Source organism: Castor canadensis, chromosome 5 (assembly GCF_047511655.1).
Source record: "Castor canadensis chromosome 5, mCasCan1.hap1v2, whole genome shotgun sequence".
In the NCBI taxonomy this organism is placed as follows: domain Eukaryota; kingdom Metazoa; phylum Chordata; class Mammalia; order Rodentia; family Castoridae; genus Castor; species Castor canadensis.
In genome coordinates, this window is record NC_133390.1 from 90051603 (window position 1) to 90065126 (window position 13524).

Sequence of the window (13524 nt, forward strand, 5' to 3'; positions counted from 1 at the left end):
ATGGATTAGTACTTATAAATTGCATTTCTAAAGTGCAAAATCTCTCAAAATATGCTCCCCTGATGGTGGTATTCGGCATCTTTACTCTTTTGATACTTGGTCAGCGGAACTAAACAATAGTAATCCTAAGAGCCAGTCAATTCAAGATGGCTTTACATGCCTACCATTTAAGATGATTAAGAATGAAAGATTAAAACTCACTAAAATATAGTGAGTAAAAATGCTGCATTTATCAACTATCAGGCAAACAGGTTTATTTTCACCTTGCAAAGTTGCATACTTATAAAAAATGTTCTTAAAAATTTTGAGATTATACAAAGTTTATAAATAATCCTGCAAACACACATAGTAATAATCAAGTATATGAATTTGAACTATATCAGTCATAATTACATAATTTCTGTATCATTCACAGGTCTAGCCATGTGTGCTTATGACCAGGCATAAGAGTTGGTTTTCGTTATTTTAGTGTTCCATTCCCAACACTGACTTATTTTAACTTGATCAGCTACAAACTAGTGATAGAAAACTTCCTATACCAAAAACATTGTACCAGAAGTTCTCAAACTTAAGTGTGCATCAGGATCACCTGTAGGGCTTATTAAAACTTCATCACTGGGCCCCAAACCTGGTGTGTCTGATTCTATAGGTCTGCGTTGAGACCTGAGAATCTGCATTTTTGGCAGTACTGGAGTTTGAACTCAGAGCCTTTGTGCTTGCTACAGTGTTCTACCATCGAGAACCTGCAATTCTTACAAGTTCAAAAGTGATGTTAATCCAGGGACCAAACTTCAAGAACCACTTCAAGTACTGCATTGTACTCTGAGGTGATACTAAAAGTTCAAGTACTTTCATATAACTTTGTAACCTAAATTAGCAATACCCAATTTTAGACATCTGCTTCTTGTGATACTTGTCACCTACCCTACTGGTAGCCTGTACCATTTTGGGAATTATAAATTAGCAATAAAAACTAAAAACTCCATCATTTGTATTTAAATTTGAATACTTCATCCTAATATCTGATGTGCGTAAAAATTAAGTATTTTTGCAAGGCTTCTATGGCCTAAATACTGTTATTTCCTTCAAATATCTTGAAAAAGATGCACTGCTATAAGAAATACCAACTAGCAGGAGCCTTAAAAGGCACAAAAAAGGAAATGCTAAGTATTAAAAAAAGAAAAGAAGCCTACTATTTTGTTACTCTCATGAAGAATCACAAACTATACTTGGCCAAATGCACTGTGCCCCTGGGATTGTGAATTTTAACAAGTGTCTAGGTGATGCTGATTGGTGGAAGATCTGCAAATTATGTCATTTTTTAATATTTTCATACAAGTTTCAATCAGTTTTTTAATACAGAAGCAGACATGATACTCTGACCCATTAAAGTAAAAAGTACAGTAGTAATTTTTAGTGGAGCCCTGGTAAATTTATTTACCTAAAAGAAGAAGCCTCCAGTGGGGACAATGTGCAGGCGCTTAGTCAGGTGCCTGCTGAAGAACAGCTCGTATACATTACTGTTATACCCACAATGCAGCCTCCCCTTCAAACTTTGCTCAAACTGTAGAGCTGGCAAAGTGGCTCAAGTGGTAGAGCACCTGCCTGGCAAGCATGAGGTCCTGAGTTCAAGCCCCAGTGCTGCAAAAAAAAAAAAAAAGCCCCAAACTTGAGATAGAAAAGCTTTCCTTGCTGGACTCTCAACTAGAGCAAAGCTGAAATGTTTCTTAAGAAACAGATCAGGAAACTAACAAAACCCACATATTTTTATAAGTGAGTATAACAACAAATCTTTATACTGTTTTACATCAGTTTTAATGGGAATAAAAGGGGTAAAAACAGCATATTAGTAGTGGTTTACATACTTGCCATGATGGCAAATGTGATTGTAACTTGCATAAATAGTACACTCAAGAACATTCCACACTCCTTTGGTGGTTAGAGCAATGCTCATAACAAAACAAAAAACTACCTATTCCCATTAAAGAGGTCATCAAAAACTGGTTTTGAGAAAGAAGATGAAAGGATCATTCTCTAACTCCTGGATGCCAGGAAGCAGAGTTTTTCAGAATCAAAAATAAAGACAGCCCTAATATTAAGAGCTCAAGGACCCACCCCTCAGGGGTCACATAGTTGATTCTCTTGCTTTTAACTAATTCATTATTTAACACAAACAACTTAATCTTTTCCTTATCCCAAATTAGAACTAAGAACATATCATAACACTCTTCAAAAAGTGCAAACATCTTGAGATAGATCATTACCAGAATCTACACAGAGATTTGCTATTTAGTTGTTAGTATAATCCATACTGAAGTCATTTCATAAAAATAACTCTCCCAATCTTCCAGGTTCTTTTCCCTCCTATGGTGGTCACCAAAGAAATCTCTATTGTTAAGATTCTTCATTGCTTGAATGTAGAAACTGCTTAGTAAAATTCTCCAGCTCATTTTCAAGTTGAACGGCTTTATTTCTAATAAAAAAATGAATAAAACACCAATCTAATTATCATAAAGGACAATAAGAAAAATGCATTCTATCTAGTCTTAAAAAATAAAAACTTGCTAGCCAGCTGCTGCTACTTTCCTTCGAACAAATATGAGTACATGTGACTATCACCAATCCTTCCAGAGCATTCACTGTACGTGTCACTACAGCTATGCAGTAAACAGACCTCAGTGTTAAGGACCTTAAAGCAATTATACTAAGATAAAAGACAAAAACCTTAATAATGATAAAAAAAGAATTAAAGCATAATAGACAGTGGAGTAATGTCATCTTACATGGGAATTATATCTTAGGTTGCAAACAGTCATAACTGTCTTTGAAAAACACCTTTAAAACATAAAATACTGAATAAATTGTTTTGTGTATACACAAAGAAGCTGGTAGATGTTAAAGGGTCATTGTATACCAAAATTACTGTTCAACAAGTCCTATTTGATGTAGTCAAATTGCCTACAATTTGGAAAAACAAAAGCATGAACTAAATATCACAGACACAGATGTGTTGTCTCCCATTCTCATACTATAGCCAGGCAGGGCTCACTTGCTCTCTCTTGTTCTGTTTGGAGAGTGGAAAGAGGGTCCCGTTTTGTTTCTGAACATTATATGGTTGAGGTTGTATGTTAAATGTACTGATGCTATGAACTCCACTGTATATATTTCTTCAGGCAATGCTCCTGAAGAATTAGAAAAGTTAAAACTCTACCCAAGTGGCTGAGCTTAATCTAGTAACAGTGGAGATTCCAAACACAGTTGCACCTTGCTAAGAAGTGTACCATGTGTCATTAGTTGATCTCACCATTGTGTGAACATAATGGAATGTACTTACATAAACCTTGAGGTTACAGCTTACTGCACACCTAGGCTATGTGACATACCCTATTGCTCCTACATTAAACACCTGTATAGCCTGTTATTGTACTGAATACTGTAGGCAATTGTAACACCATGCTGAATATTTGTGTATTGAAATAAACATGTAACTAATGTACTACACTATGATTTATGATGGCTATATTACTGATAGGAATTTTTCAACTTCATTATAATCTTTTGGAATCATCATAACAGATGCAGTTCATTGTTGACCAAAACACATTCTGTGGCGCATGACAAATATATGGCCCTAAAATTCAGGTTGCAAATTACAAAGATAGCTCCAATTTGCAAACACTGACTGCTGAGCTTCTCTTTAACAGACAATTTTATGTAGTAGTAATGATTAGATGGTGCTTAATGATTTTCCCAGATATGCTGGCAAGCTGGTTACTGGGTAAGAAAACTAAAAGTAAGAAATGCCAAGTATAGACCTGAGGATGGCATTTCTAGTCTTGTCCCTAAAACCAATTTTATTAGAGCTGAAATAATCCAAAATAAATCATAGTAAACTAGAAGTCCATATTTTATCAGGAAATCTTCTTTCTTTTTATTGCTTCAAATTTAAGTATACTCAATAGTCCTCAATGAGACAGAATGAGAACAGAAGTTAATCAATGGTCTTTTGACAGACAAGACTAAAAACTCACTTTTAATTATAGAGCTTCTATTCTGAAAGGAAACTAATTTAGACTAACAAACTAAGTTTAGGTCTATCAAATCCTTTTAATTTTCTTGTTGAAGTTGGCTTTCAGTTAAATTGTAAAACAAAGAATTAAATGGAAGATCTTATTTTAAATCAACATGAATAGCTAAAAGTTTTAGTACAAATTCATTAGTGATTTTACATAATTACATTTTGGTTATAAGACCAGTAAATGTTCATATTATTGAGAAAAAAGGTTTAAATACCTTAAGAACTTTGAATTGTTTTGTATTTTCTCCAACTGATCTATTTCTTTGGATAACCTAGCAATTTCTTCTTCCAAATGTTTTTGAGTAATATCAACTTGTTGGCACAGGCGGGCAAAAGTGGAAGCCATTTCTCTTAAAACAAAACAAAACAAAACCTGATTAACAATCATGAATGAGCTTCAATATAAAGCTTTTATAAAAAGGAGAAAAGCTAGTCAGGCATGGTGGGAGTGACAGCACATGCCTGTAATCACAGCTCCTCAGGAAGAGTAGGCAGGAGGGACTCAAGTTTAAGGGCAATCCAGGCAAAGGTAGCTGCAAAACCCTGTCTCAAAAGAAAATGTTTTAAAAAAAAAAAAGTAAAGTTTTAAATGTTTAAATCATAAAGAATCAAAGAACACTGCTAAGAATGATATGAGGGAAGTCACAGCACTTGTAAACTTAATATAGCTGTATTCTTCATCTAGTCTAATGACAAATAAATGCAAGAGACAGTGTTACCGCTGCTATATGCTTGTGAATACAAATAACCTATAAAAAGGCAGAAGCACAACAAACCTTAACTCTTCTCCCTTGCCTGATCAAAATAAAAAACTGAGCCGAGTTGGTGGCTCACACCTGTTATCCTAGCTAATTGGGAAGCTGAGACTGGAAGAGAACTGTGGTTTGAGGCCAGTCCTGGCAAACAGTTCAGGAGACTCCATCTCTAAAATAACCAGAGGAAAATGGGCTGGAGGTTGGCTCAAAGCAACAAACTGTTAAGAATAGGAAAGAAAAAACATCCTATGAACTTTTGGAAGTAGACAAAATTACTTTAAATCACAGCAAAATTTAATCATGTTTTCAGAACCAAAGGGTTATATCTAATTTGAGTGCTAGTTAATATATTGGCTTTGGGAAACATAATGTTTGTACTTTTATGACCAGGAGCACATCTGGTATGTGTACACTTCCAGAAAACAGTACATGAACTTAAAAGACATTTTTCTCTGCAACTATTCTCCTGTGCATCTACCTCCTTCCCAGACCTTTTTGAATCTTCATTTCTCTGCTCTAATAAGTCCCAATAATGACAAAGCATTCTTTATTCTTTTAATTATTATACCTAGTACAGTATAAGTGAGTAATTACTTGAGGTTGCCTCCATGAGAATGTAAAGTTCTCTAAGAAAGAGGATCAAGTTATCAATAGCTTTTTATTTCCCATAATTCATCACAAGGGAGGCAATTAATGTCTGCAGATCAGAAAAATGGAAAGCTACCTTGTTTTTACTTGTATAAACCTCAGTTGATTTCTTCTGGAAGTTCACATATCTTCATTAGAGAAAATATCTTTCTTAACAAAAATAAAACTACTATATAAAACAGGAACTCAAAAAGTATTTGATTATTAATGTTTCTCAAATCTTTGTGTCTCCTTGCAGTTTAAATTGGTGTTGTGTCTGAAAACAGTTTAACCTTTCTGCAATTACCGTCTCTTTAGTCTAAATCATCCCATATACTACATCACACAAAATTATTTATTTAGAGCTAATTCGCTGATGCCATTACTCGCAAGATTCCAAGCCCTAATATCTATACATAATAATAGGGCCCCCAAATGTTAGGTTTATACTAAAATGTATCCCCCTTACATACACATCTCCCACACTGAAATTTTCCCCTCATCTTCTTAAACATATTCCTTTCCTCCTTCCCTGACATTTGGTTTGCACTATTCTCTGTGGTCTTCCTATTTTGCTTGTTCAAATCTCATGCCACCTTTCCTGTATAAAACCTTTTTAATCCATTGTCTTTCATGCTTTAAGTAACTGCTGATGTCCTACACTTCAAAAGATATCTTTTTTACTGCAGGTCATTTTTATATCATACTGTTATTATTTGCCTGTTACCATTTTCATTAAACTGCAATCATCCTGAGCCATTAATTCTGCTCTCAACTGCAGCCAAATACAGATTATTGTGTCTTCAGTGAGGTTCAATACATTTTTTAATAAATCAATGAAACAAGTACTTAAGGTGTATAAAAGTGGAAAGTGGATGGGTCTAGGTATTTATTATAATTAAATTCTTTTGAGATCTAAATACTAATTCCTTTAGACTTGTACAAAGTTTGGAGTGTGAAGAGTAAAAGCAAATTCCATTCATCATAAAAATCAGGGGTTTCCTCGCCACTAAGCCTTCTTATTAAATGCTAAGAAATTATTCAGTCTTCATAATGAAGAAGCCATAATAATCTTGATGACAGAAACATAAACTTAAAATAGATCTTCTGAAGAACTATCTTTTGAAAGCCCTCCAGAACTCTTGCAAATTTTTCTACACCAGTTTCCAAATGTTCAAATCTAATCTTTCAGGAGAATAGTGATTGAGAGGGCAAAATGAAGTTTGGAATTTTCTAACGTTTCACCTTGGTGGAGAATACAAAATGTGTCCACTCTCTGCATATGGGTTATACTTTAATGAACAAAAAAGATGCATCTTTCAACTTACTGCTGTACTTGGTGACTGCAGTTTGCACTTGTGAAGCTAACAATCATCTGCAGTTTTTCAGTTGCATAGTTCACAAACTGCTGTTTAAAGGCTCTCTCCTTGGCTCGGGTGGTCCAGGTCAGCCTTTCGTAAAGATACAAAGCTCCATACATGCTCAATGAAACAGATATGAGTTTCCAACCTACGGTTTTCCAAATCTGCACAGATAAAGACACAGCTTATGCTGAGAAGGAAAAATTCCACTTGGGAGAGTACATTAAAAAGCATTGTGGCTGTCTACAGATCTTTTGAGTCTGACCTATTTTCTAAAAATTATACCTTCTCCATGAGAAAATCAGAAGTTACTGGAAATCAACCAGGTGGAAAAGGATCAGCACATAAAAATCAGGATGACCTTTTCAAAACTTGCCAGATTTAAATTGATTCAATGTATCTCAAAAAAAATGATGTAAACTTTTTTTAAGTTGGAAGCTTTCAAAAGCAAAACAAATAGGGGGTGTGTGTATACTGTACACACATACACATACTATTGAGGATATAAAACTTTTTTTTTTAACAAGAACTAATACTAAAAACAACTTTTAACATTTTAAGATAGAGCATCTTGGTACTGAGAGGCCAGTCAGAACACCAGACCATTCTTTTTTTGTTTTTCAGAGCTGGGGATCTAACCCAAGGCCTTATGCATTCTAGGCAAGCGTTTTTTGACACTGAGCTATAGCCCCAGCCCCACTGGGGCTATTTGTACTTCAAAGTACAAATATCACTTCTTCATGTGCTGTGAAAACAGTCAGGAAGCACTGTTTTAAAAATCAAATAGTTCTGGGAATGTTACAGTGGTACAGTACCTGCTTAGCATTTGCAAGGCTCTGGGTTTAGTCCCCAGCACTACCCCAAGACCAATAAATAAACAAACAAAAAATACCCAGATTATTGGTGTCTTTCCTTCCTACATATTAAATTTAAGATTAAACCTGTGGAACTCTTTTTCATTAACTACTTTTAGCTTACAAATACATTTATTGCATTATAGATTCTGGAAATAGAAGTCAGGTCATAATAGGCAATTTTGCAACAATTTCAATTTTAAAATAATGTTTCTTACCACTCCTCCAACAACCATGATGCCCATAGAAGTTCTAGATGTTAGAGAAGCTAATGCTGTTATTAAGGTAATCATGAGCTCTTCTTGTGCTGCATTATCCGGTGTTCCAGGATTGGTAGGAGCAGTGGGAGTTGAAGCTAAAGATCTAGGAAGCTGATAAATTTGGGGGAGGTAGGGAAAGAGTATTACAATTTAACAACTATAAATGAAATATACCACAAATATATGAAGAAAACAAAAAATGGATTAAAAAAAATTTTTGAGACAGGTTTTTCTACATAACCCAGGCTGACTTCAAACTCATGATCCTCCTCCCTCATCCTCCCAAGCAATCCCAATTACAGGTGTATGCCACCACAAAAATTATTTTCTATGACAAGGACCACAGTTATCAATAATAATAATAAATGTTCATAACATACAATGGAGTCTACCTCTAACAGTAACTCTCATTAGGAATCAAAACCATACTTTTGGAAAAAATAGCTGGAGATTAGTGTTAAGTGTATACTTAGCACACTTAAGGACACAGGTACAATTCCCAACACCAAAAACGTCAAAACCAAAACTGAAACACTCACGTCAAAAGCATAATCTTTAAAAACAAACAAAATGCCCTAGAAAAGTTGGGCTTCAAAACAAAAACCTTTTAAACTTCAAAATATACCAAAAACGATTAGACAAGTTATATACTAGAAAAACATATGTGGAAATCGTATATCTGATAAAGGAGACATATCCTGATTAGATAAAGAATATCTAAAACTCAACAAAACCCAAATAATATTTAAAAATGAGTGAAACATTTGAATAGTTTTTTTCACACAAGAAGGTATGTAACTAGCTAATATGTACATGAAAAGATATTCAAAATCATTAGCCATTAGGGAAATGCAAATTAAACCTAGCATGAAATACAACTTCACACACAACTTTAACAAAAGACAGAAAAAGTAAGTATTGGCAAATATGCTAACAAACAGGAACCTTCACATTGCTGACTGGAATGAAAATGGTGTAACCACTCTGGAAAACAGTTTGGCAATTCTTCAAAAACTGAAACATGAAAATTGAACATGGTGGCACATGTACTCAAGAGGCTGAGGCAGGAGGTCTGGGCTACATAGTGAGATCTTGTCTCAAAAAGTCTTTAAAAGAAAAGCGAGTTAAAGATGAGACCATATGGCCCAGCAATTTTACTGCTAGGTATGTAACTGAGAAGTGAACACATGTCCACATTAAAGCATATACACATGTTCACAGCATTTTTCATAATGGCCCAAATGTATGAACTTCCCTAATGTCTATCAACTGATGAATATATAAATACATGTGTTAAACTTGCAATATACTATTACTTGGCCATGAAAAGGAAAAAATAATGAAATATGACAATAAACCTTGAAAAGATTATGGTAAGTGAAATAAGCCATTCATTATAAGACCATATCTTAAATGATTCTATTTATGGGAAATGTCCAGAAAGGGCAAATCCGTATTGACAGAGGGCAATTAGTGGTAAGGCCAGAGGTAGGACTGACTGCCTTACAAGTAGGCAAAAGGGATCCTTTTGGAGTCACAGAAATATTCTAAAACTGGATTATGACAATGGCTTTACAGCTCCATAAATTTTCCCCAAACTTATGCTAACAAATTTTAAGTTTTTCTTTTAAAATCCTTGCATTTATTCTAACTTACTTGAAGTATGAAAACACAACCTTTTAAGAAAATGTTATAAAATGGAATGCAGAACCATCTACAATAACACTAAGTGAAAATTCTGGAGTTAGTTTTATGAGAGATATTGAGTCACAAATATGTGATTTGGTAAAGCTAGTTTTACGAGAGAAAACTTGCTGTCGTAAGTAAGAAGAGTCTCAACTGATACAGTCAAAGATACATACCTGAAGGATAGGCTCTGATAATCCGAGCAGCACCCTCTGAGCATTTGTAGGGCCCAAGAATCGATGCACAAGAGAAGACCAGCCCAGGGAAAAACGAAATACAATATCCTCTTGAAAATCTGAACATAACTTGTGGCAATTTAAATCATAACTGAGATCAAATTTCTTGCAGGGGATCAGTGTATGAAGTTTATTCTGTATACCCGCTGGAAGTAATGGTTTCAAATTTTCTAGAAAGAACAAAATTATTACATTTATTTTAAAAATAGTAGTAATTAATGTTTAATCTTCTATGAAATATGCAAGGGAAGATAACCCTTTACTTAAAATGAAAGAAAGAAAGGAAAGAAAGAAAGGAAGGAGGGAGGAAGAAAGGAAGGAAGGAGAAAACAAACCACACATGGTCTTGGAGACATAGTATTACCAATAATCTCTTGCTGGGACTGAAGCATTGAAGCATTGACTTCACTGGTACAGCGATCAGCCAAATTTCTTCCCATACCATCTTCTATGTGTTTATTTAACTCCTGTTATTAATGATAAACATTCACATTATTTTTTTCTCCAGAAAGTATGCAGATTTTATAAAGACTTTTAAAATGTAGCAAACACTAATATGATCTTAATCTCATTGTTGGAAGACAAATTTTTCATGTACCCTTATTTTTTTGGTGCTGGATATTGAACCCAGAGCTTCAAACATGCTAAGCACATTCCCTACTACTAAGCTATACCCCAGTCCCTCTGTACAGTTTTATTTACAAGACAGTTGACATTGATTACCAGTACACATGAGATGTAATGGTGTATACTGACTGCCAAGAAGACACTGAAATGGCCAAACCACTAAATAAGAGTATAGCATATGAGGAAACTGCCTCAGAATAAATTAACTACACTTTAACTTACATTTTTATACACTTTCAATACACTTGGAGTAGGATGAAACTCAGAACAAAATTCATCAACCAAAATAGAGAGTCGACAAATTTCATCTGTCATTGCACATGAAACCTGTAAATATAAAATCAGTTAAAAAAAATTAAAATCAAGATCAGTTTGAGCTACGTAGTGAGACCCTTTCTCAAATAAATGAATAAAGATTACCAATAACTCAAAAAATCAAATTGAGAAAAATTAATATACTCCTTTAAGTATAGCATTTTTAGTATTATCAAAAAAAGTTACACTTCCAGATATTGTGATCATAAAGCTACTCTTACCTTGTTTGCTACTTCTTCAGTAACCTCCTTGATTTTTTTCTTAACATCCAGTGTTAAAAGGTTCATCTGGTTTCGGATAAAGTCCAGTCTATCAATCTGGTCTTCCCTCTCTTCCATTGAATAAACTCTATTATATTATAAAAGACTGATCAATACTCAGGGTATACTAAAGTCCTAAAGCAATTAAGCAAGGACACTTATTTATGTATTAAACCCTCTATTAGCATGACCTAAGGGGGGAGAGGGGAATTTTGTATTTCAACATCTGAAATGATTCAAGTAGTATTTTACCTACAAAGTGCTTTATATAGATGATTTGATATAAATACCATCTTTCTGCTCATTTGGTAACTAAATCCTATAAAGGACTGATAAGGATTCTAAGTCTTCAAACACTTCATAGATATGAATAGTCAAAACAGAACTGAATAGTGACTTTAGTTAATAAACAAGTGGCAGCACACAGTAAGTATCCTGGCAAGCCAAATTCAGCCACATGCCAGTTTTTGTTAAACTATGAATCCATTCAGTTACCTACTGTCTATATATGACTGCTCTTGCTCTAAAACTACAGAAATAAGAGGCCGATGGTCCACAAAGCCTAGAACATTTACTATATAGCCCTTCATAGAAAGTTGTTGATTCTCTGATGACACAGGAAAACAAAACACTGGTGATCTTTTTAAGAAAACTGTTATACCTATGAGTTCTCAAGACATTATATTATACAAATTATCCTCAAATCACATCATCATGCCCTATTTGGTTCAATGTCCTAAAATTTTAAAAAATTAAATCAATTGAGTAGACCAGATTTTGGGTACTATAATAAAGCAATCATGTTGGGATGGGCTTTTACACAGTATCATTATATAAAAGCTGTACAAAAAGGTACTGTACAAGGGCTGAGATTGGACTTGGAGATCACCACGCTGTGTTCTGTATCTTGGCAGTTCTCTACTTTTGTTTGTACACAATACATTCCTGAAGAAGTACCAGGAGTGTACTTCTTGGAAATACAGGGTGTGGGGGGGGGGATAGGGGGAATTCCCAACAAGAATAAATACTTTTAAAATTCCAATTTTACCTCATCTTAGACATAATTTCTGATGCTTTATATGTTTCCTTAAACTGGCTTAAGTTCACTAAAGGTCCAACTGAGCAGTAACATCATTACATCATTACTTTTCTCATATTTAATAACATGCTGATCTTTGATTCAAGTTTACCAAGTTCGTGAAACTATACATTCCTGTGGTGTTTTTGTTTTGTTTTGTTTTTGAGAGTGCAGTTCTGGGTATGTAACTCAGGCTGGCCTCAAACTCCTGATCCTCCTGTCTCAGCCGCCTGAGTGCTGAGATTATAGGCATGCACCACCATACCCAGCAGAAGTGTACCTTTCATTAATGTTATTGGTGCTTTCCTATACTCATTTCCAAGTTAGAGTGCATCCTGGGTTGACTACAAAAGAGGATCACCTGATTTGGATTCCTTCCTAAAAATGCTGCTTGAAGAAACATTATGAAATCAATTCATACAAAGGATATTGAGATCCAAGCATGCAAGTGATATGCTTACAGTTACAGAGTTAATTTCAAATATGCACTTAAAAATACGGAAGTAGGCATCAGTGAAATCCACAATGTTAATTTTTAGTGTGGAAAGTATAATACAATTTAAAACCTCAGTCTCATCATAAGTATGACACAAAAAACTAACATTTTTATGTTGCAATAAAATGAACTCATACCTTTTCTCTGCTGCTGCCACGTTTATTGAATCCATTATGGTTTTCACAGTATCTAGTATCTGTTTAGCTCTGATAGTGTGCTGTTCAAACTTTGTTTTCACTGCTGACTGCGAGATACACTCCTGCGAGGGGCCCAAGCCATAACACATTACTGTAATTCCATCCCAACGTTTTCAGGAATTTAAACACAAAACTTGCTGATTGTAACTTAAACCAAAAACAAATATAAGGATACAAAAAAAAAAAAAAGACATAATAAACACAACTTAAAATTACAAAGTTTAAAAAAAAATAGAAGGATTCAAAAGAAAAAAGGGCTTTAACAGCAAGTTAATCTTTGTGTATTATTTCACAGTAATGTGAGATGGTTTGAATGACATTTAAAAAAAATAAACAAAAATGGCACCATTTTCAATGTTCAAAAGGTTTCTCCATTAGAATCACCTATCTGAATCATGTGTATCCCAATTCTAGTTCATTTATCTTCTTTTTCTTATACTTGCAATGGATAACTCATTTATGAGTTAGGATTCTTATTGAAAAAATTAGTTGGATGATACGGCTCAAAAGATGACTTAAAATGTGTATAATCTGAAAAATTATATTTAATAAACATCCCATTAAAATATTTAAAGTCATTTAAGAAAAATATCTGCAGCTATTTCAAAGATAATCCTACCACCATCATTAGACTATACTAAAGTTCACATAAGGCTGAATGACGTCCGACCTTCAAGCTAACTGCAGCTCTCAA

General features: G+C 34.2%; 1 protein-coding gene across 3 annotated transcripts in view; it reads right to left on the reverse strand.

The window, feature by feature from the left end:
- Positions 1–237: 237 nt before the first annotated feature.
- The window catches only part of Mfn1 (mitofusin 1), a 35461-nt gene continuing 22174 nt past the window's right edge, over positions 238–13524 (reverse strand). For all 3 annotated transcript variants that reach the window (XM_020168610.2, XM_020168613.2, XM_020168611.2), the window contains exons 10-18: positions 12771–12892; positions 11021–11147; positions 10707–10811; positions 10222–10324; positions 9798–10027; positions 7894–8046; positions 6789–6985; positions 4294–4428; positions 238–2473 (exon numbers count right to left, since the gene is read on the reverse strand). In XM_020168610.2, the coding sequence (XP_020024199.1) occupies positions 2395–2473; positions 4294–4428; positions 6789–6985; positions 7894–8046; positions 9798–10027; positions 10222–10324; positions 10707–10811; positions 11021–11147; positions 12771–12892 (1251 nt within the window). In that variant the 3' untranslated portion in view covers positions 238–2394. The remainder of the gene's footprint in view (positions 2474–4293; positions 4429–6788; positions 6986–7893; positions 8047–9797; positions 10028–10221; positions 10325–10706; positions 10812–11020; positions 11148–12770; positions 12893–13524) is intronic.